This window comes from Aspergillus tanneri (genome assembly GCF_003426965.1).
Source record: "Aspergillus tanneri strain NIH1004 chromosome Unknown AapTan_4_pilon_pilon_pilon, whole genome shotgun sequence".
Classification (NCBI taxonomy): Eukaryota; Fungi; Ascomycota; class Eurotiomycetes; order Eurotiales; family Aspergillaceae; genus Aspergillus; species Aspergillus tanneri.
This window is the reverse complement of record NW_022984631.1, coordinates 3,814,477-3,835,960: the sequence shown is the minus strand read 5'-3', so window position 1 is coordinate 3,835,960 and position 21,484 is coordinate 3,814,477. Positions and strand designations below refer to the sequence as shown.

Below are 21,484 nucleotides of genomic sequence, written 5' to 3'. Positions count from 1 at the left end.
AGCAAACAGCTCTAGTCCGCTTTGGGTTGCCAGCCGAGCGTTTGGCGCCTATCCAACCAGGCAGGCGGTGAGTGTACCTGTCGGTATGATTACCCGAGACGATCTGCTTTTATGACGTCGGCTGCGAATCGGACGCCCAGCCGGGGCAACGCAGCGGCCAAGCAGGGGAATCAACGTGGCCTGGCAACGGTTTTCGTATTGTCACGTTTTAGTTACTCCAACCGTCTTCCCCGCTTGTTGCCTTCACCATCGTCGTTGTTTGGTCGCCCTCTTTCTTGATCTCGCTGCACAACGGAGAGTCCTCCTGCTGAGAGAGTTGCTGATCGACGGTTCGTCCAAGGACTGTCCGCACGTGGGAGGTAGGTCTCTGATCCTGGAATTGGTCCTTGGTTATCCCTGCGGCCCAGTCAATGATATTGGTTGGGTCTCGCTTGTCTCATTCCCACTTCTCATACGCTGCAGCCTCTGGCGATAATGGCCACGCCGGACGCCACTCCGCACTTTGGAGCCGAACTGAAGGTAGGTCCTTAGTCTGCTGAATTTGGGAGGTGGAGGATTGACAGCCATATTTACAGGATGCCTTCAAACCCGTCAACAATTGGGTACGTCCTCACGCCGCCGATACACCGGACGACACTGACCGGATTTCTTACATTAGGTATTTAACGGCATATCATGGATGGACGAGATACAACAGTTCTACCGGGAACGGAGCGTGATCGAGAAGGAATACGCAGCCAAGCTAACGGCGCTGTGTAAGAAGTACTATGACCGCAAAGCAAAGAAAATCAGCACATTGAGCGTGGGGGACACCCCCAGTATGACCCCGGGCTCTCTCGAAAGCGCTTCCCTGACTACCTGGACCACCCAATTAACCGCCGTCGAGTCGCATGCTGCGGAACGCGACCAGTTCGCCAATGACCTTGTTATTCAGGTGGCGGAGCCGCTGAAACAGGCGGCGGCGCAGTACGAGGAACTTCGGAAATGCCATGTGGACTTCCACGCGAAACTCGAGAAAGAGAGAGACTCTTCGTACAGCGACCTGAAGAAGGTAAAGGGGAAATACGACGGCTCATGTCAGGAAGTGGAGGCGAAGCGGAAGAAAATGGAGAGTTCGTTTGACCATGGGAAAGCCAAGGCGCAAACTGCGTACCAACAGCAGATTTTGGAAATGAACAATGTCAAAGTGGGTGGGATCAGTCCGGTTTCAAGACTTCACTAACCGTTGCAGAATACGTACCTAATCAGTATAAACGTGACGAATAAAATGAAGGAGCGATTTTACCACGAATACGTGCCAGAACTTCTAGATGTGAGCTTTCTCCTATAGGTTTTGGCGACCCGTGCTAATCATTCCGGTAGGGCCTACAAGACCTCAATGAAACCCGCGTTGCAAAAGTAAACACACTCTGGTCCCACGCCACACAGCTGGAGAAGAATTCTCTCTCAAAAAGTGTGGACCACATGGCCAATCTCATCAACGAGATTCCCCGAAACCTCCCACATCTTGACTCCCTCATGTTCCTGCGCCACAACTCCACGCCCTCCCAGGAACCTCCCAACCTGGGCTTTGAACCTAGTCCGATCTGGCACGACGATGAGACGCTCATTACCGACGATGCGGCCAAGGTGTTCCTGCGCAATCTTCTCAGCAAGAGCAAGACGCAGCTGCGGGACCTGCACGCCGAGACCGAACAGAAGCGTCGCACCGTGGAGGATGCCAAGCGTATCCGGCAAGCCATCCAGCAAGGCAAGGACAAGCGGAACGAGGTCGAAATTGTGAGGTCGATCTTCTTCCTGCAGGAGGGACTGCACGAAGCGGATCGCAAGCGGCTTACAGCCGAGGTCGAGACATCCACAATCATCTCCGTCGTGGGCGACTTATCTCTTGGAGCCAAGAACCATAACTTCAAATCGCAAACCTTCAAGATCCCGACCAACTGCGACCTTTGCGGCGAGCGGATATGGGGCCTGTCCGCCAAGGGGTACGACTGTCGGGATTGTGGGTACACCTGCCACAGCAAGTGTCAGATGAAGGTGCCCGCCGAATGTCCCGGCGAACAGACAAAGGAGGAGAAGAAGAAGCTGAAAGCCGAACGGCAAGAACAGGCCGGCGCAACGCCCGCGCTGGACCTGGAGCCATCCGCCAACCCATCGGCGGCGCCGTCGCTCGCGCGGAAAGACACGATGAACTCGTTGAGTTCGGGATACGCGGCCAGCGCCAATCGATCGTCGTCTAATGCGGCCAGCCTCCCCCCGCCGACGGAACTGGCAGCCCCATCAGCGCCCGCGCCAATACCTTCAGCACCGACCTCTGCCGCGCCGACGCCAGCGCAGGAGTCCAAGCCTGCCCCGGCGAGGAGGAATCGCATCCTCGCACCACCCCCGGCGCAATACATCAGCCCACCGCCGGAACCTACCCCCAAGCCGAGCGAGCCGCGAGGGAAGATGCTCTACGCGTACCAAGCAGGCGGGGCCGACGAGGTTACAGTGCAAGAGGGCGACGACGTGGTGGTCGTCGAACCCGACGGTAAGTCTACTAGCTCCAGATCCGAAGCAGTCTACGATACTGACTGAAATGAAGATGGGTCTGGATGGATGCGAGTGCGCGCTGGAACCCTCGAAGGACTGGTGCCGGCTTCCTACGTGGAACCAGCACCGGCACCGTCTCCGGCCTCAGTCAGTCCCGGATTCACAGATCGACCTGGATCCACGTATTCGAGCTCGTCGGCGTCCCTGGCGGGAAGTGCGGCGGGAACCGGAGGGAAGCGCATCGGACCGGCAGTGGCACCTCGACGGGGAGCCAAGAAGCTGCAGTACGTGGAAGCGATGTACGATTACGAGGCGCGCAGCGATATGGAATGGAGCATGATGGAGGGGGATCGATTTGTGCTGGTGAATCGAGACGGAGGCGACGGATGGGCGGACGTTGAACGAGGTGGTGTGACGAAGAGTGTGCCGGCCAACTACATCCAGGAGGTGTAAATTGGATAGCTAGTATATACTGTTTGATTCATGAGCGTTATAATGCTGTATGTACAGGCAGTGTATCCCTCATACAATCAACTCATCAAATCCATTGATGCAAGCCCAAGCAACAGCCCCCAAACCATCAACCAAGCTGAAGTAGAAGTCAGTCTGCTGAGGTCAGATGTGCCCACCCTGGCATTGAAATTTTTCAGCCCATTATCCCCAGCACAATCACTGGTTATACTCTCCCCCTTGACGCTGGCAACGACCTTATCATCTCTCTTCACCTGGACTTTGACCTCTCCATCACCATCCACCTTCACACTCCCCGTATACACACCCCTCCCACCATCAGGGACACGACTCCAGTTCCCCATGAGTCGCACACCCCCAATACTCACCTCCACGTCGGCCTCCCTCTCCAACAACGCCGAATAAAACACTCTATCCTGGACAGTCTCCGCAGCAGGATACTCCCTCTGACCCTGGGCGGGCGCATTCTCCGTCGTGCCACCATCTTTACACCCGCTACCATCCCTCTCCCTTCGATACCAAACAACCACCTCCTCATCATCCGGGCTTACCTCCGGAATCCCACTTCCAGTCCCAATCGCATTCCCACTCCTCTTATACATCTCCACATAGAACGGAAGAAACGTCCTCCAGCCATCATGTGGTACATCCCTCGCATAATTGAAGGGCGCCTTTCCCCTTCGGAACGCACTATACACATCGATATTATCATGATACCTCGTTGGTCCGATATAATGCGACTCGCCGTAATGATTCCATGAGATAATCTGCCGAAATCCGGCTAAATCTCACGAACCTGATCCCATCTAGTCCGCCAGAGGGTATCACCCCTCCAGACCCAGTTCTTCTCGCAGGCATATTCGTATAAAACCAGGGTGACACGGGCTTCATATATGCCTTCCACTGTAAAGCGGAAAGAAATGCCCTATCCAGCGTTGTGTTAATCTCGCGAGATCCCTCAGGCCAAGCACCCCAGTTGAACAACCCGTCGATGACGGTGTGGTTTGCCGCTTCGGCGGGGGAAATAGACGACCAGTCCGGGATGAAGAAGCAGCTTGTTTTGGATATGATGGTGAGCCAGTCGCTGTGGGAGGAAAGCCCTTCGAAGGTGGATACGAGGGGTCGGCCCTGATGGGTGTAGTAGGCTGGGTGAGATTGATACTTTTTTAGTAGATCGAGGACTTGTGGGACGGTATAAGAGCCGTTGGCGGCGTAGTCGAAGAAGAGTGAAGTTTTTGTCGGCCGCGACGGTGAAGGCGTTGGAGATGGTGTTGGGAGGAGTTCGTTGCGAGCCATGTTTATGACGAAGGCGTCGATGTGTGATTCTTGGGCGAGTCAGATGTCGGTTTCCCAGTCCTGGGTGGTGTAATTCTCCGAGTTGCCCAGCTGTAGTAGTAGTTAGTAGTTAGTAGTTAGTTGGTGAGTGAGTAGTGGGACGTACCATGAAGTGGGCGAAGACGGCTTTGCTTGCACTTGCATGCAGATGCAGGACAAGATGAGAAGGAGATACATCTTGACTTGACTAACGGAAAGAACAGACAGCAAAAAGAGAGAAAAAAAGGAAAGAAAGAACAGAAACCTTTATAGCCATCGTCAATATCCATTAGGTCGTGCTGGTGATATATCTCCTGCAGTTCGGATATAGTTCAACGCAAGTTCATTTCATCTGACATTTCATTTCTGCATGACTGAGTTATTAAACTCAATAAACACCACAAATCTAAACCCTCGTACGCCGTGAAACAGCGCGTATATACAAACCGCTATATACAACGAACCCACACTCAAACCGCCTGCGACAACCATGTCCAATCCCCCAACATGTCGACATCAAGGTCATTAAGAGAGAAGGTGCCGGCGTCCTCCAACGCCGGGTCAATCGCATGCGTATGCGCATGATCTTCCGCTGACAGCGGTCCAGTGACCAGCGACAGAGACATGGGCGCCACTTCTGCCAGGGATGCCAGCGGCGATGCGAACGTAACGCTGGGATCCAGCGGAGGATTCGACGAGGGATGCGACAATCCCGACAGCGTGGTTGCCGTCGGACCGGCCTCCGACATCGCCATCGACATCGACATTGACATACTCAGGGCCATGTAGTGATCGGCGCGAAAATCGGCATCCGTCCCCTCGGGCCGATGATACGACAGGTCCTCAAGACGCAGACCCGTCGTAGTAGGGCCGGCGGCGGTCGAGGGGGCCGGACGCGGCGCAATGGGAATAAATGCGGCGGGGTGGGAACGCAAAGATGGACGTCTGCCCGGAGCTCTCTAGAGAACGCGAAGACAAGAAAAGAAACCCATCATCAGTAAATCAGTGAAGTAACGACCACGGCGGCGCGACTCTCAGAACAAATAACACACAAAAGGTTTTGTTGACATTGCCAAAGAGGGGATATTTCAGGGCAGTGGAGAAGACGGTTGGTGCACATCTACTTTTGAAGATTTGGCCTCGGCCTCACGACGCATTTTGACGTGGTCCTCGGGGGTAGGACAGGGCGTACAGTGACATACAGAGCAGGTCGCGAAGGGGCGACCCTTTCTGTTGATGCGAATCAATGATCGATCTGGAGAGTGAGCTGGATATCTGGATATAGAGAGAGGGAGCGATGGAACTGACCATGGTGTTTGCACGTCGTCACACGATGGCCGCGGACACACGCTTCACAAGCCCACTTTTCGCCGTCGATGAGCATCCCTTGAACGATGGGGGGAGACGACGACAAAGGAATCGTGGGCGGGTTTTATAGAGGCGACACCGCCACGGTGGCTTGCGGCATTTTGTGATGAAAAGATTTTAAGCGAGAGGACGCAGAATAATGCCTCATACATTTGGCTGCTGCCTGCCATTGCTGGATCGGTCCGGGGAGATCGACGGAGCTCTGACCACGTCGTTGAGCTTATCTGAGAATTTTCAAGTGCAAGCAATCAGACACGGACTTTGTTCGGTCCCGTCCTGTGTGTGAAGGTGGCGGTGCCGATGAGGCATTTTTCCCCTTCCACTCCCGTCGTTTGCGCATGATGTCAAAGGAAGATCTCTCCATCCGTTTGCCGTTTTGGTGTTTTACCCCTCGTGGAAGCTTACAGTGGGAGCTTACCTCGAGAATCCCGTGCTTGCGAATCCTTCTAAAAAGATGAGTTCGCCCTCGAGAGTTTCCCCTGAATTCGAATTTCAGTTCACTAAACCAAAGCTTCGCGGAGCTTAGCATCAGGCCACCGCCATCATTTCTATGGTCCCGAGTGGGCGGATCCTCGGTTCATCTGAACTAGGTCATATTAAAGGGAGGGAAGGGCTAAATCACGGTAGGCCCTGATCGCTTAGGCACAATCATTTATTTTTTTCATGCTGACATCAATGAAAATACCAGTGTTCTCGATTTGCGGAAAAATCAATTTCCTACAGATCAATTGAAAGTGGATTCCTCCCAATTACACAACAATGTCTGCACCATCTATCCCCTACGAAAAGTCGACAAAGTGATGGCCGTCCCAGTGGCTGTCGTCGTCTCGGTGACCGCGGGGTCCGCTGTAGACATCCGAGTTGGCGGTGTTTCTGGCGGTGACGCTGGAACGACCGAGGTTAGATACTGCCACTCGAATAGACTCGAAACCATGTCAGAACAACCTCGGCCAACTTGCGTAACCCGTCGACAGGTCGGGTGAATTACCATCATCAATGTTAGAAACTAGAAACAAGGCAATCATTGTCGATCGGACCAAATTCTGAGTACCGTAGACCGTGAATTTGACAACCACGGTACTGTTGTCGCAAATCATCAGTACCGACAAAATAGTCACCGCTGGTCTTCTCGGAAGAATATCGAGGCAGGCTGGTCGGAGATACTGAGCCCAGATCCAGACTTCTTCATAACGTCGAGCAGGCCTAAGGAACTCGGTGATGGCCTTCTTGCCGTTTTTGGTCTACGGCAAACAAACAAGGAAAGTCGACAGAGACAAGAGGTAGGGGAAAGAAGCTCAGCGCTCGAAACTACACATCATGTTCTTACTACAAACACAGGGGCGTGAGACATGCCAAGAACACCTTAATATTAAAGTTTCACTAAGACATTACGTCCAAGACGCATTGTCGCCAAAGCATATAGTCGAAATGATATCTCAAATAGTTCAGTCAAGAGGATTGAGCAATAAATCAGTGCACTTAACCTTTCATCTGGACTCAGAATTCCTTTCAAAATAAAAACGATAGCGAACGTGTCGAAGTGCATCAGCTTCTTCAGTATGAAGTCGGCCTGCTCCGAGTGGCTCATCTGGTGTGCCTGGAAGACTCACGGCCATGGAGCTCGAGTCAGGTCAACCTCATGACCAGGAGATAGGACGTGCGTGATGGCCTGTCAGGTTAGATGAATATATTAGTCTTTTATATTACTCTATTCTCTGGATCAGGCCAAGATACAAAGTGGGTGGAAAGCTTAGACTTCACTATAGCGAAATGAAAAAAATCGTCAGATATTTCTCTATACGCAGAGATAAAGCTTAATTGGCTATTAATGAGCCGACCAATTGTACAATTTGGAAGCTCTGGTGCCGGCGTCCCAGGTTTTCCGAGAAACGCAACGAAGTATTCAACACAAACTACTTATGAACTTCCGCCAGCAGAACACCGACACAATAAAGGAGGTTTACAGAAATCATAGAACAGGAAAACTCTCGAACTGAAACATGCATTTGGAAATTTAGATCAAGATGAACCCGGCACCGAACAGGGTCGACATGATAGTGACTGCTCCAACAACAATGGGCGCCAGACTAATGCTGGGAACATGCAGGCCAGCAGCAGCACCAGAAGAGGAGCTGGACTCCCCACTGGAGCTAGAGCCTTTGGCAGTGGAAGAGCCGGAGCCAGGCTCGGCAGTACCGGTAGAGGTGGCACCACCGGCGTTCTGGCTGCCCTTGCCCTTGAAGCCGTCACCCTTACCAGCACCGTCCTTCATGAACTTCTTAGCGGGTTCGGGGATCGCAGGAAGGTCATCATTATCAACATCCCAGTTGGGAGAATCCTTAGCGGGGCAAGGGTTGGGACCACCGGTCTTGTTGTATCCACCGTCTCCCGAGGGGTTTTTGGTCTTCTCGAAAGCAGTCTTCAGAGCATCATAGTCAGGAAGCGTCTTCACGTCGTTACCGCTGATCTTGACGAGACCATAGTTGCTAGCTTCTTGGGAGTACTCGTAGACCAAGCCACCGGAGTAGACGCCGGTCATCTCTTTGGAGTATAGAGAGCCAACTTCCTGGAACTGACGCTTGTTGGTGTTGCATCCATACTCGGAGAGGAACAGAGGCAGACCATATCCGGTGAAGTTCTCGACCTTCTTGTCCCATCCAGAGGTTTGGAAAGAGGAAGGATCGCACCAGGAGTAGTCGTTGAAGGCAAAGAAGTCACTGCGCTCGTCGTCTGAACCGCAGTTCATGTACTGGGCCATCTGAAGACGGTTGGTGTTGATATCGGCCTAGCGAAGAGCGAGTTAATAGGGGTAGTGAAGGGGTTTCATAGTTCGGCATCACTTACAGCAGAGTACCCAACAGGAATCTCACGGTACTTGCGGCTACGGATGTACTGGCGGAGATCACGGGTCACCGCCTTGACGTAAGGAGCAGCCTTGGAGGAAGGACCATCATTAATGACCTCGTTACCGGAGAAGAAAGCCAATGTGTTCTTGTACTTGGCGAACTTGTCAACGGTAGCGAAAATGTACTGGAGGTAGATATCATTGTAGGACTCCTTGGGCGAGGCACGGTTCAAAGAGTACTTGGGGGTGTTGACATCGAGCACCAAGTAGATTCCAGCATCAGCCAGAGCGTTCATGCATTCATCGTGTTCCTGGGAGTTATCAACTGAGTACACACGGATGGTGTTCAGGCCGAGATCCTTGAAGTTTTTGATATCACGCTTGCAGCTATCAGCATCGGCGATGGGGTCGGACAGATCCGAGGAACCACCGGGCTGGTAGTCAACACCACGCATATAGAAACGTTCGTCACCCTTGAAGAAGGCATTGCCCTTGACGGTAATGGGAGTGACATCGTCACGGGTCTGGATCGATGGGGCAGCAAAGGCGGTGGAGGCACCGAGAGTGAGAGCCGTCGCAACAGCGTAGCCCTTCATAGTGAAAGTGGTAGAGATAGTAGTAGTTTGCAACTAAAATTCTATAAAAACCGATCGAATAATAAATACAACGGCTCGAAAAGAATGGCGAGGTGTGTCAGTTGATGCGAGGTTATACTGAGGTGAAGGCAGACAGCGCCGCAAACGAAAGAAAACGAAGACAAGGTCAAAAAGGTTTGAAGAGGGCGAACGAATGACTAGAAGATGGGTAAAAGTATGAAAAGGACAAAGAGGAAAAACGAAGGATGAATCTCAAAGATTGAAGGGATGGAGAAAGAAGGAACAAAAAAGAGGCAGGGAAAGAATGGACGAGGGTGGCGAGCCTTAAAGCGAATCAGCGATGCCATCCATCCCTGAGCAAGAGGTAATCCAATTATCCAACACTGTGCTAAAAATGGGTTTATTGTTGTTAAGCATTCTGGCCAGGGCGGTATCATGGTCAGGGAATTACAGCATGATGCTCCCTGCTCCGCTCTAGAAAAAAGGTGGCCTTAAACCCAAGGAGGTAATTTACAGCTGGCCATAACAACTCCGTACTGAACAACCCAGATCCACTGCTCATCTGGGGCCAGAAGAAGGGACTCGTCATCCACCCTGGAACATGCACCAGATCGGCCCAGGGTCAAAGGGTCTCCCACCATCTGCTCCCTGTTACTGGCTGGAATCCTAGGACGGTCGGGGCGTTCAATCAATCATAAGCTGCCAACAGCCAGGTGGGTGTACAGGCGTCGTCACGGAACAAATAAAAACTGGGCAACGGCGAGAATGAATGAAGATAATTCCCATTTGTGCTGCCGCAGTGGGGAATTATTTGTGAACATCCAGGGGGAGTGGGTCTAGACTGGAAGTCGGTTGGCCAAGGCAAGTGCGTGGGATCCAAGCTCGCACTTTTTGGCGCTTTTGAAAGGAAATATTATCAACAGAAAAGACGCTTGGAGCATTGGAGCCTTGGAGCCCTCCCCTCAAATATGTAGCATGAGACTGTATAAAGATGGCCATTGAGACCCTGCTCTGGACCCTTGAAGATTCCTCTCGCCCTGTTTGTCATATCCTCCCTCCTCTCCTTGGTTCATCTACAGAACACCCACATTCCAATATCTGGAACGTCTCATCAAAATGACTCGATTAGTCTTTTAACCTCTACCATGCCTTGTCTCCTGTGTTGAGCATTGTGCTCCGTAATATGTAGAACATAGTGTTCATAAAAGTACCTACTCCATAACTACTCAGAGTACGGAGTAAGTGGGATATTTAATCCCGACCAGATAGATCTCTGTAAGTGTGGGAGCGGTATGAATTACATCCCGTCCTCACAGCCACACTGATCTACTCTATTATAGGATGGTTCCTTCAGTTTGTGAAACTGTTGTTTCTCCTGAAAATAGGATCAGCGGAAGTCTGGAACCCACATATTCCTTCAACCTTCATAGCAAATCACGATTCGAGACGTACTCCACGCTGCTCAAAGCGGGCTAAAATACAAGAAATGGGTATTATACTTTCCCGCTCGGTGAAACACAGTACCCTGAAATTTGAACCAGCACTAACGGTTCATTGTATGTGTTTCATCTGTCGCAGAGTTTCACAGGACTAGGCACTGAGTCAGTAGGTATGGTTCCCATACTTAAAGAGAGTACCTACACGGCCCTGTGGATAAACACTTGAAATTGCCCCTGACAGTGTTCTGCAGACAGCAGGCGCCAAAGACGAAGACCAGTACAATGTGATCTTTTTCCCTTTGGCACTATTATTTCTCGGACTGAAACAATGGATTCTTTGCTAGCGAAAGAAAAGTAAAAGCAAGTCTTAGTAGAAAAAATAACTTGAGCTGTCCACCCCTTATTAGACCATAGTAATCAAATTCCCCTCCCCAAAAGAAAACAATTGATATCTTTCTCCCAGTCAGTCTTCATAAACTTCCTTATATAGGTACTCCGCTAAGATACCTACCTACCCCGTATGTACTTCCGCCCACGGGTTAGTTAAACTCGGACATCCCGCAGAATAGGTCGATCGGATATGATCAAAAGTTCGTTTAGGGCGAAGGACGGTACAAGGTTCTAGAACCCGACTTTAGCTATGAGCCATTGGCGGATCGTACATAGTTCCCAGAACGGAAAAAAGAGATTTCGTCATCTTTACCATCCTCAAGCGATGGGGGGTAGTCTTAGATGATTGCATCAAAGGAAAGGGGCAAAGACTACACTTTGTTAAAACCATTATGCTCCGCACCTACATCGAGTGGTTCCTTACATTGATCCAACTCGGAAGGCCGTCGTCACGAAACCCTTACCCATAGGACACAGACCCCTCTCTAGCATCTTGACAAACTGCACGATAGCGTCTCGTTCATACATCGACTTACAGTAGCATCAGTAACAGTACACTACATTGGCAGCGGGGCTCTTGCCTTTGAGCGTGATGTTAACCATAATCTCCTGAACCCCGATGTTCCTAGCAGACCCCATCAAGCTGAACCTCCCACCACGAAATGGTGCCTTTACAGCGCTCCTTGTATGCTTTGGCATGGACGCAGCTGAGGGCGTAATGCCCAAAACAGCATCAGCAGTGCCAAAAGCTTGCAGAGCAGCCACATCCTTATCTTCATCACCTGTACCGTCTCAATATCCGCCCCTTGCGATCTTTGTTTAAAATTCTCCTTTAATCTCACCAACATCTCTTCGTCTCGACCCATGGCTAAGTCACTACAGAATCCCGTCGCCGGGCATGTATAATCGTCCCACCAGACTCGAGCTTGATGTTACTTAGCCCACAATGCGGCACAAGCAGATGAGCCATATACACCAAGTCCTGGAGCGAGTACCCTAAAACCTTACACAACCTTTCTTCAAGCGGAATGCAGTTCTCCAGTGGCACCTTAGCGCCCTCTGCGAATATCCCATCGCGCCACGCATCCCACATCCACCTTTTGCTGCCATCACTTGACCCGGGTAAACCCGCCGACAAGAAAGAACGATCTAGGTCATAGCGAGCGCGTATAACGCAATCAATGTAAACAAGTTGTCTGTGTTTCAAGGCCGTCGCGTCGGACCCAACTGCAGCGGCGTGACTGATGGCACCAAACCACCTACCAGCGGTGTAAGGAACAGGAGGTGACACTTGCCGCTGTAGACCTCGCGGCGATAGGGTAGAATGGCAGGAGCAGCGATGCGAGCAACAGCGCTGCTAATGTCTGGTTGTGGCGTTTGTGGGAGTTTTAACCTGACAACCTGACTTCTTTCAAGTACGAGGGCGCGATGCCCGGAGGGTAAGTCAGGTTTGCGTAGTGAGGATTAAGAAAAAAAAATAAAACGTTCGGACAATAAAGAGGATACAACATAAACAATGATATCCTGTGACCATATATTACAATTCTACTGTAATGGGCCGCAAATGCAAAATAATGTCGACTTGTAAGCATTTTTTCCACAATTTAAGGACGTCGGTGGAGGTGAAAGTGGACAGGCAACCAGCTCAAGCAGATTTGTATGTATATTGGAATAAGAAATAGAAATTGATCAATTTTTATTGCATTTTGAGCGATTTAGACCTTCCCGTGGTGTCCTTGTGGGTGGCCGCGCACGAGTCAGGTGCGCAGGTAGGGGCCTTTATCAGCATTCCAAAGACACATGTGTGAGTTTCCTATCTTCTTAGACCTCTGCCGTTTATTGGTGAGTGGGAAATATTTGTAAACAAGGAATAAGTCGAAAGAAAAAAAAAAAAGGGAGAGATAGAACATAGCATGTCCTGGTTTCGATCCAGGGTCCTCCGGGTTATGAGCCCGGCGCTCTTCCCCTGAGCTAACATGCTGTTGCTTGATGATAAATCATAGACTTATGCTATAAAACGGGAAGCTTGCAAATCAGAGGACGCTACGTAACATGACCCGCCATCTCCAAATCATGACAAACACAGTTGCATGCTTGAGACACATAGAGTGGGCTCAAATTTTTATGGTTTCCTGAGGTCAGTGGATTCAAAAAGGGATCTTCGAGGTGGTAAATGATATGCGCTAGATAAGAACCGGCAGGACCTTAGTTATGCAGAGGACGGGCATCTGCATGTACGATGCAAGGTCTCCACCCGCTAAAGACATAGAACAAATAGTCTTCGATATCGTCCTTGTTCTTTTTCTGCTGACAGACATTATAGCCCCCCAACTTACGCTCTAGCCAATACCTCAAATCCTGGGACTATGTAGACAGCGTGTTAAATCCCAGAAAAGTATTAGTCTTCATATAACAAAGGTCATATGTATTCCTACAGCCATGTCGGGATAAACGACACAAAATCGCTATCAATGTTCACATATCGTACAAAGTATGCTCGACTCCTCAATATAGACCATATCACCTGAGAAATAGATCGCGTTAGGGCGTCCATCGGTACATGCTCCAAATATCTCCGCTTCCAGAATAAATCTGGTACACTTCATCATAGATTCAACAGCCTTTCACTCTATCAAAGACCTGGAAATATAAGAGGAGTGGGATGTCCCCTTGATTTAATTCCACTGCCACGAATTCATGATGCCCACTAGGAATCTCGACAATAAGGCTTCGGGTTGGTTCGTTGCAGCATGTATGGACAGTGGCATTTCCAAAGGGGGGCCAATTGGTAAAACCAAAGAGTGAGGGGACAGTAAAGAGATAAACCTCTAAAGAGGTCAGTTCATTTGTGTTAGTTATGGTGATCCTTATTCCATATCTTTGATAGCGTATGCGCCTCTGGTTTGTTAATATAATCCATGACTACACATCCGTGCTGATTCCATTTCCTAACAGAGAGAATGCAGAAATTAAAACTAACATGTACTTGTTCATTCACACTCTCGAGCTGGGAGGTATCCAAGGGACTTAGATCAAAAGTATGTAATGCAATCTTCTGGATATTTCCACGGTTAATGTAAAGGGATACAAAGTAATCATCCGCTACTCGGGATAGACAGGGACATGTCCCATTCTCTTTCTCGAGCTGACTTCAGAATAGTATTATACCCTGAAGTAGTGGAAAGTAGTTATCACGATATTTGTATGGTATGTGAACATATTGACCCCCGCAAAACCACAATGGTTTTTATGATTCAATATATATGGCTGGCATGCGCATTCATTTGACCACATAGAAAATCCGGCTTGAAGTTGTTGATTCACAACTCAGTTCCCTACCCCAGAAAAAGGCGGTAAAGAACATTCACCGCCTGCTGTCTTCAGCAGGAAGACAGTTGTATCCATGCACTAGCTTAACTATCTACATGACCCACAACACCAAATACAGCTCGTCACAATACTGACATTTGCTCGGAGTACAAGAAAAGTTATATGCCAAATCTGGGCTATTAACAGGGTGGTTTTTACAAATCAGAACGATTCTATTACATCGATCGGTTCCTAATCTACCCACGTAAACATATATAACTACTTAGATGCCAACGACTACCAGCATCATTCCATGCAATAACATAACAAAATAGCGTAGATGCTTGTACCAGAGAGGATTTCAAGGCATATACCAAAAAGAAATAAGAGAAAAAGTAAAAAAAACATTGAAGACTTGCATAGCATGTCCTGGTTTCGATCCAGGGTCCTATTTTAGGTTAGAGAACTGGTTCATTGAATCATGAAGAGTGGGAGAAACATACCTCCGGGTTATGAGCCCGGCGCTCTTCCCCTGAGCTAACATGCTGAGGATGTTTCTTTTTCCGATTTAGTTGCTCCATAGTGTACGCCATAGAGAATAAAGATAGAAGGAGAATTTGCTGGCAAAAAAAAAGTTCAACACTAGCATGTCCTGGTTTCGATCCAGGGTCCTCCGGGTTATGAGCCCGGCGCTCTTCCCCTGAGCTAACATGCTGACTGTTACAAATTTTTCTGTCAAATATTTGCTATATGAGTCAGGGTAAGGCTATAATTTTTTGTTGAGAAAAAAGAAACATAGCATGTCCTGGTTTCGATCCAGGGTCCTCCGGGTTATGAGCCCGGCGCTCTTCCCCTGAGCTAACATGCTCTCTTTGTTAATTTCGCATCGGAATTTTGACATTATAGACCAGGAAAATGTCTCTTAGTCACCATTCCCGAGTTCGTCTCCAATCACACTTGTGAGAATTTAGCTGTGCTCCAAGAGTCTAATCTGCGTATACCTCTACTTGAAATAGGATCTGAGCTCGAATAGACGTTCCCGCCGCTGTCATGGTCGTCACTGTCGATGCTTTTTGTATGTTGGTGTCATTTGGAATTGGGCATTCCGTCGGCTTGGGAACTGGTACATTTTCGTCCGTTCGCCTTCGGCTATTGACCATGAGATTCGGATTATCACATGCACCTTTGGGTCAATAGATATAAGTGAGGTTGTTCAATTTAGACAGTAGAGCTTAATAATTCTAAATTCCAACTAATTATATATTTGGCTGATATACTGAAGCTTTCGACAGTGCCAAAGATCTGTCTGTACGGTCTCGCAAGAAAGGTTTATTTCTCATTACATTAGAGATGCTCGTAACACAAGCTATAGACAACGGTAAAGGACACGGTCAATTTTGGTTATGTACTGAGGATAGAGAATACTCCGATATACAGCCTCAATCCTTCCGGCGTTTCTCGAGCGTGTCAGTCCCATGAAACCAGTCCAGAAGACCAATCGAACCGTAGTTCAAATTAAACTTCTCATGATGCAAGTCATGCATTTTGGCCTTGTTGTGGAAAAAGTCATACCCACTATGGACAGTTGCGGTGTTGAAGAGCTCGTAGGCCAAGTAAAGCCAGAAAGTCAACACATGGCTTCCGAGAAGTTGTGGCGGGAGTGTGATTGGAAGCGCATTTGCGAAGATCTGCTCAATAGGATGGGCGTACTGCGCTGCGAGCGCGATAGGTGCAGTGAATTGGTGATGGCGCTTGTGAATGCGGACATAGAAATACGGCTGATGGAGGAATCGATGGCCATAGTAGAAGAGAGCTTCCCTCATGAGGAGACTGATGAATAAATCCCGAATAAGTTCTGGGAATGCAGGGAGAGAGGATTCAACTCGGTACGATGGAACACCTCGTCTAAGGACGTGGATCTGGAGGAGGTGCAGGACCGAACTAATCAACTGATTCTGAGCGACGACCACGAAACATTTCCAGATCTCACGCCGGGTTGGCTGTTTCGGCGCTGGCTGTATTTTGTGTCTCTGGGAAAATGATGGCCATGCCACATCCAATAGGAGGTAGATGAGCGAGGGACTCCAGAAGGAGAGGACTTGCACAACAAGCGTGCCCACGAATTCAATGGATTGTGGACTGTACGACTCGACGATACTAGGCCAGAGGCGTTCCATGGTAGATTTAAATTTGTTTTTTTCTTTTTTTCCCCTTGACATGCACTCCCTGGCATCTCTGAATTGGGCCCTTCATGAGGCTTATAAACCTGGTGATTCGGGGCCTATCATATGCAAGTCTACCTCGGCAAAGGTTAGCGATCGCCCCCCCGCATTGGATCAACGGCCAGTATCGGGGTATTGTCGATGACTAACGCGTTGGATCCTAAGTTACCTGCCACTCCACACGGTGTTACCCCGTATATAGCTATAGGCTTATGCTCATCCTTCCAGACTAGTGATAGGGATAGATATGGATGTCACATTGTTTGATGAATAGTAGTAGTCTATATGTTATTAATAGTGTCAAATTATTTATTTTAGCTTTACTTATTGCCCCCATAGAATACCGTAATTTTACGAACCCAGACCTACCTGTCAATATATATGTACATTTGCGGCTTCAAGAAAAACCTCACACAATCTGCATCCTTCATCCGTAGTAACACCTGCATGCCCACTTCACTGAAGATGCTTAGAATATGCTTTTTAGTGTCCCCAAACTCTTGCCAGGATTGGCACCACACTGAACCAACAATTCCCCAGTATGCATATCACTATGCTACAAACTACATGAAGCAGGACTGCTTATGTTTCTTGGATGATGTGGGGTCAAAGGAAGTAGATGAACCCAGGAGATTTTGTTTAGGTCTTTTAGATAGTGTGTTGTTTAAAGAAGTAGAGATTGGAAGTTGTTTGGCAATTTGTATTTTAAACTAGTGCCAGGTGGCAGTGGTGAAATTGAGGTTACATTTTCCAAGGAGCGACTTTTTGTCTTTCTTTAGCGAAGCCATGTCAATGATTTCTCTAAGTGGTTGTTCCACTCCGAAATTGTCCCAACCTCCGTTGATGTGTATAATAGAGTGCCAACATATTCTGCATGACTCTCCATGCAGGCGGAAGACAAGAAAGTATGAAAAAGCAAGGAATGTGCGGAGTAGGTAAAGGCAAAGACGAGAAATTCAATTAGTAGTGAATAAAGGGAGCGAGAAGACATGAGAGAAGTATAAAAGGTACGTGGCCTAAGTACTAGAATACCTAGGGAAAGTGTTCTATATATCTAAAAAACCCAGTATATACATATCTATGAATGCGTAGCGTACTGTCAACAAGTCGGTACAGTAAAACTGAATCTACTTGGCTATCTTACTCCACAAATAATCATAGAAGACTACTGTATTGTAGTGGATGAAGCAAGCAAAGGGTATGTTGACTTATACAGTAAAGATACGCGAACAGAGCTTCAGGATAAAATTGACTCATATAATACTTAGACAACACCCATTTCTGTTATCCTACAATGCCTGTATAAATTTATTTCTTTCCATCTAAACTCGTCTAAATTCTTATTATCCAGAAACAATCTATGTTCTACAACATCAGAGTTTTCCTATCTGCATGGTCTAGCTCTAATTCTAAAAGCAACCTTCGATACCCCACCACATAGAATATCTGCCATCCAAGGAGGTCCAGCGCTGAAATATATGTGTGTCTCACTCGTATTGCGGTCATGTTGTACCCAATTCAGCGTCCTGATCCCTCAGTTGACTTTCTGACGTGTCTTTTAGCAGGCATATCCTTTCCAGCAAGGAGGGGTCAGCTCCGAGGGCGTGGGTGGCGTTTCAAGCTTGCCGAACACAATCTAAATCCAAGTTGGACGAGTATGCAAGGACGTAAATAGAAATAGATAAGAGAAGTCGAGACATTGGCCGTGGATATGTTGTGTACCTTGACGTATAGGCCAGCCTGGATCCACGTTCCACAGACATGGTGAAGTATGACAGATATCTTTGCATACATTCAGCAGTATGAGTGGTATAAACATCTTCAGTGACTGTATCAATGGAATGATCGAGGAACTGCAGAGTAACTCGACAATTATGCTCTAGATGGCAAAATTCGTAGACTGATTAGTCCGGCTACTTACAAGCTTACTTGTGCTGAGTCTCCGTATTCGGACTCGGCTTCCTCGGATCTATCACATAGACAAGTGTTCTGATCCAGACTATGCGGTGAGTTGATTCCGGCCATAACTGCTTAGATACCCAAGAATATTCCACAAGGTAGCCATGGAGACCAGTATCCCGATATCACCGTTGCATACAAAACGCAGCCCATGATAGAATCAGCACGCTTCCGCCATCCAACTCCCTGGTCCCTTGCATCTGTTCTGGGACAATATCGAACAATATCCAATGCCACATATCCGATCTTTGCAGCAGAGGAAACTGGCTGAGCAAACTGCGTGGATGGACATATAAATACGTCGCCTAGTCCTCGAGAACCATCCTCATTCTTGTCATCAGAACTTCCCCTAGGTTTCTATACTCGCACTGCCCATCAATCTTAGCACTATCTTCATCAAAATGCAATTTTTCACCTGCGTCATCTCATTACTCGGCCTGAGTGCCGGGTCTCTAGCTGCAGCTGTGCCAGACACTGGGTCTGTCATAGCCGGAGACAACTGGCATGGGTGTGGTGCAGGAACTTTCGTACGATTTCCGCTTACTTATACAGAATATTTATTTATTCGCGATTCCCACTCAGTTCTATTCAAGAATAAGCTGACTGGAACCTCAGTGTAAGAAAGATAGTGATTGTCGCTCAGAAGCAACCTGCTTGACCGCATCTGGCAATGTAAGTCGGAAGCCCTTCCTTCTGAGAAAGTATAGCTAACATAGTATAAGAACATGGCCCAGATACATTGTGGTCAGAATAGTTACCCCAATAGCTGCTGGGCGGTAAGTAATCATCATTCCTAAGTTGTCCTGGGTTGGATTTCTACTGGGAGAGTCGACGTGCTGATGTATATGTAGAGCTATCCTAACTGAAATCTGGGAACTTGCCTGATTCCTATGGCTTCATCAAATGAACGAGATACTGCCGAGTATCATAACTGATCGTTTTGAGCCGAAAAAAGAGCGATAAAGATGATAAAAAGATTGAGTAGGAAAGAGAAGATTGTGCTGAGGGGTCTAGTGTATCTCTTTACAATTGATACTTACTGAATTAACCGGTGTGTTTTCTAAAACTACTGTGCATTTTATAGGTTCTAAAGTTAATGTGCGTAAGACGGTGTATATCCTAAGAAAGCAGGTATTCTGTACAGAAGGAATACCTCGGTAACCCCGAACGGATCTTCTTTATTAAAAACGAAAAAAAGGTTTACACACGCTAGCGTACCTGGTGTATCCCTCAAATACTATATGGAATCCATCAAAGATAGGCATAGCATTCTCTGCCATTACAAAATTGTGTTAAATTGACAGTACAGACGTTGTGACACAGGAACTAGGACCACACATGATGACTACAAGACCTTGACACTAAGCGCTAGATATGTGGATAAAGATAGTCAATAACTACATCAGTGTTATGGTCTCCCTGGTAGAACTAATAGAGTAGGGAGCCTAGCCGCACTATATTCTTACACCTCACAGGGGATTCTGTAGTGGATATCTGCATTCTAATATGCAGAATTCAGATATTGATTGGAGGAGTAAATTTACGGAATTTAAGTAATCATTCTCAATAGAAAATTTTTAGTATCAAAACTAACACTGACTCAAAAAATACTATGTAACTAGAAGTCACCCCTGTTGATTCCATAGCATTCCGCGAACTTATTAAATTGCTGATTATATATTGCCAAGGTATGTATGGTCTTCCATTGTATTAATTTGCAGAAATAGCTTATCTATAAATATGCAGTATGTTTTTCTCGAAGATATTCAGCTGCCTTTTTCATCACTCTAAGAGTAGCGAAAAAACTTGGCCAAATATTCCTTTCATCATTTCATGTTTATGATCATACCCACTTGGATTACTGAATGGCTCCATAGATGAGCCCTTATATATATACTCAAGGGGACATCTAAATTCTAAACCCATCTTACGTCTCCGCGTATACATTGTTAACAGATTCTAGCCTGTTCTTTATCCTCTCACCTATTTTCTTTCTTATCGTGTTCGAATTTGTATATTATAACTATACGGCCTAAGGCTAAAGTTAATGGGATAAACAGGTTGAAGATATAAAATAGCAATAAATCTTAGTAATATTATTATACATAGTTAGTGTTCCGCCATAAAGCCGTCAAGCGAAGCAAGGGTGTACGACTTGTTTAACTATAGTAAAATATGTCTCTCGTATCTCTCTTATTCTCAGCACTGGTAGATATATTAAGTTCTATCGCGGTAAGATTCTTGTTTATTAGCCATTGAGAATATACAGAGAAGACGTTGGAAGAGGTGCTGCATTCTAGTTCTAATTTAAGGTTCATACTCTACGTATTAACCGACTTTAAAGAACGTATCGAACACGTCGACGCAAGGAGGTGGAATATCAGAGGTCTGCATCATTGAAGCTAAAATAAAACTTGGAAGGGTGAGCTAGTACAGTTTGTTAACTAGGCTCAGTTAAACCCGTATGGATTAGTAGAATCTAAGTATAGGATAAAGTCCTAACACTCAGTTAGGTTTCATGTCGTCATTGATCAACACAGTGTCACACTCAGCCAAGAGCTGATTCCACCCGAGCAAGACATTTTTTCTATTTCGGAGACGACAGGCTGTGCGTTCCAAGTTTAGCTGCACCAAAGCCAAGCCTCTTAGGGCTAGTCCAGGAATGGGAAGGTGCAATTACAAGGCTGAATCACCGCCAATGAGAGGTAGGAATGGCACCACACAACTCAAACCTATTAACGATGGAATAACAGATCGCCGTGTCCCGTTTTCTTCCATTCGACGGCAACCTGCTGAGTCAGAACCTATTTGTTCGGCTTCGTTCGAATGTGGAATGTGGAGGTTTCGGGATGACGAGTAGACTTTTGCTTGCCAGCGGAATTCACAGGCAATGGGCAGATGAAGGTCCAGTCACAATGGTAGGAGCGTCTTGAGTTGGGCAGACCCAAGGATATGACTAGGAACCAGGGACTTTGACGCCCCAGACTGGGTAAATTCGCCGACGCAAACAATGGGATTGATATCTCGCTACATTGCGAG

The 21,484-nt window shown here is 47.6% G+C and overlaps 6 protein-coding genes and 4 non-coding genes across 10 annotated transcripts; 1 reads left to right on the top strand and 9 right to left on the bottom strand.

Moving 5' to 3' along the window:
- Window positions 1-474: 474 nt before the first annotated feature.
- On the top strand, window positions 475-2,985 carry ATNIH1004_006451 (putative actin polymerization protein Bzz1; the record flags this gene model as incomplete). Its single annotated transcript, XM_033571079.1, has 6 exons — window positions 475-519; window positions 576-602; window positions 659-1,186; window positions 1,232-1,312; window positions 1,363-2,530; window positions 2,585-2,985. 6 exons carry the CDS (start codon window positions 475-477, stop codon window positions 2,983-2,985), a joined length of 2,250 nt encoding a protein of 749 aa, XP_033427111.1.
- Window positions 2,986-3,062: 77 nt separating this feature from the next.
- Window positions 3,063-4,299, bottom strand: ATNIH1004_006450 (uncharacterized protein; the record flags this gene model as incomplete). Its single annotated transcript, XM_033571078.1, has 2 exons — window positions 3,063-3,693; window positions 3,800-4,299. 2 exons carry the CDS (start codon window positions 4,297-4,299, stop codon window positions 3,063-3,065), a joined length of 1,131 nt encoding a protein of 376 aa, XP_033427110.1.
- A 488-nt stretch (window positions 4,300-4,787) lies between these two features.
- ATNIH1004_006449 (uncharacterized protein) lies at window positions 4,788-5,474 on the bottom strand (the record flags this gene model as incomplete). Its single annotated transcript, XM_033571077.1, has 2 exons — window positions 4,788-5,276; window positions 5,442-5,474. 2 exons carry the CDS (start codon window positions 5,472-5,474, stop codon window positions 4,788-4,790), a joined length of 522 nt encoding a protein of 173 aa, XP_033427109.1.
- Window positions 5,475-6,464: 990 nt separating this feature from the next.
- On the bottom strand, window positions 6,465-7,301 carry ATNIH1004_006448 (uncharacterized protein; the record flags this gene model as incomplete). The annotated part of the gene is made up of 3 exons (XM_033571076.1): window positions 6,465-6,570; window positions 6,631-6,926; window positions 7,218-7,301. The coding sequence occupies 3 exons, from the start codon at window positions 7,299-7,301 to the stop codon at window positions 6,465-6,467; spliced, it is 486 nt and encodes a 161-aa protein (XP_033427108.1).
- Window positions 7,302-7,699: 398 nt separating this feature from the next.
- Window positions 7,700-9,126, bottom strand: gel1 (1,3-beta-glucanosyltransferase gel1; the record flags this gene model as incomplete). The annotated part of the gene is made up of 2 exons (XM_033571075.1): window positions 7,700-8,470; window positions 8,530-9,126. The coding sequence occupies 2 exons, from the start codon at window positions 9,124-9,126 to the stop codon at window positions 7,700-7,702; spliced, it is 1,368 nt and encodes a 455-aa protein (XP_033427107.1).
- A 3,738-nt stretch (window positions 9,127-12,864) lies between these two features.
- Window positions 12,865-12,936, bottom strand: ATNIH1004_006446. Its single transcript has one exon. It is a non-coding gene; the product is annotated as a tRNA-Met (tRNA).
- Window positions 12,937-14,684: 1,748 nt separating this feature from the next.
- Window positions 14,685-14,811, bottom strand: ATNIH1004_006445. The gene has a single exon. It is a non-coding gene; the product is annotated as a tRNA-Met (tRNA).
- Window positions 14,812-14,907: 96 nt separating this feature from the next.
- On the bottom strand, window positions 14,908-14,979 carry ATNIH1004_006444. Its single transcript has one exon. It is a non-coding gene; the product is annotated as a tRNA-Met (tRNA).
- Window positions 14,980-15,060: 81 nt separating this feature from the next.
- ATNIH1004_006443 lies at window positions 15,061-15,132 on the bottom strand. Its single transcript has one exon. It is a non-coding gene; the product is annotated as a tRNA-Met (tRNA).
- A 571-nt stretch (window positions 15,133-15,703) lies between these two features.
- ATNIH1004_006442 (sterol desaturase family protein) lies at window positions 15,704-16,441 on the bottom strand (the record flags this gene model as incomplete). Its single annotated transcript, XM_033571074.1, has 1 exon — window positions 15,704-16,441. One exon carries the CDS (start codon window positions 16,439-16,441, stop codon window positions 15,704-15,706), a length of 738 nt encoding a protein of 245 aa, XP_033427106.1.
- Between the last annotated feature and the right edge of the window lie 5,043 nt (window positions 16,442-21,484).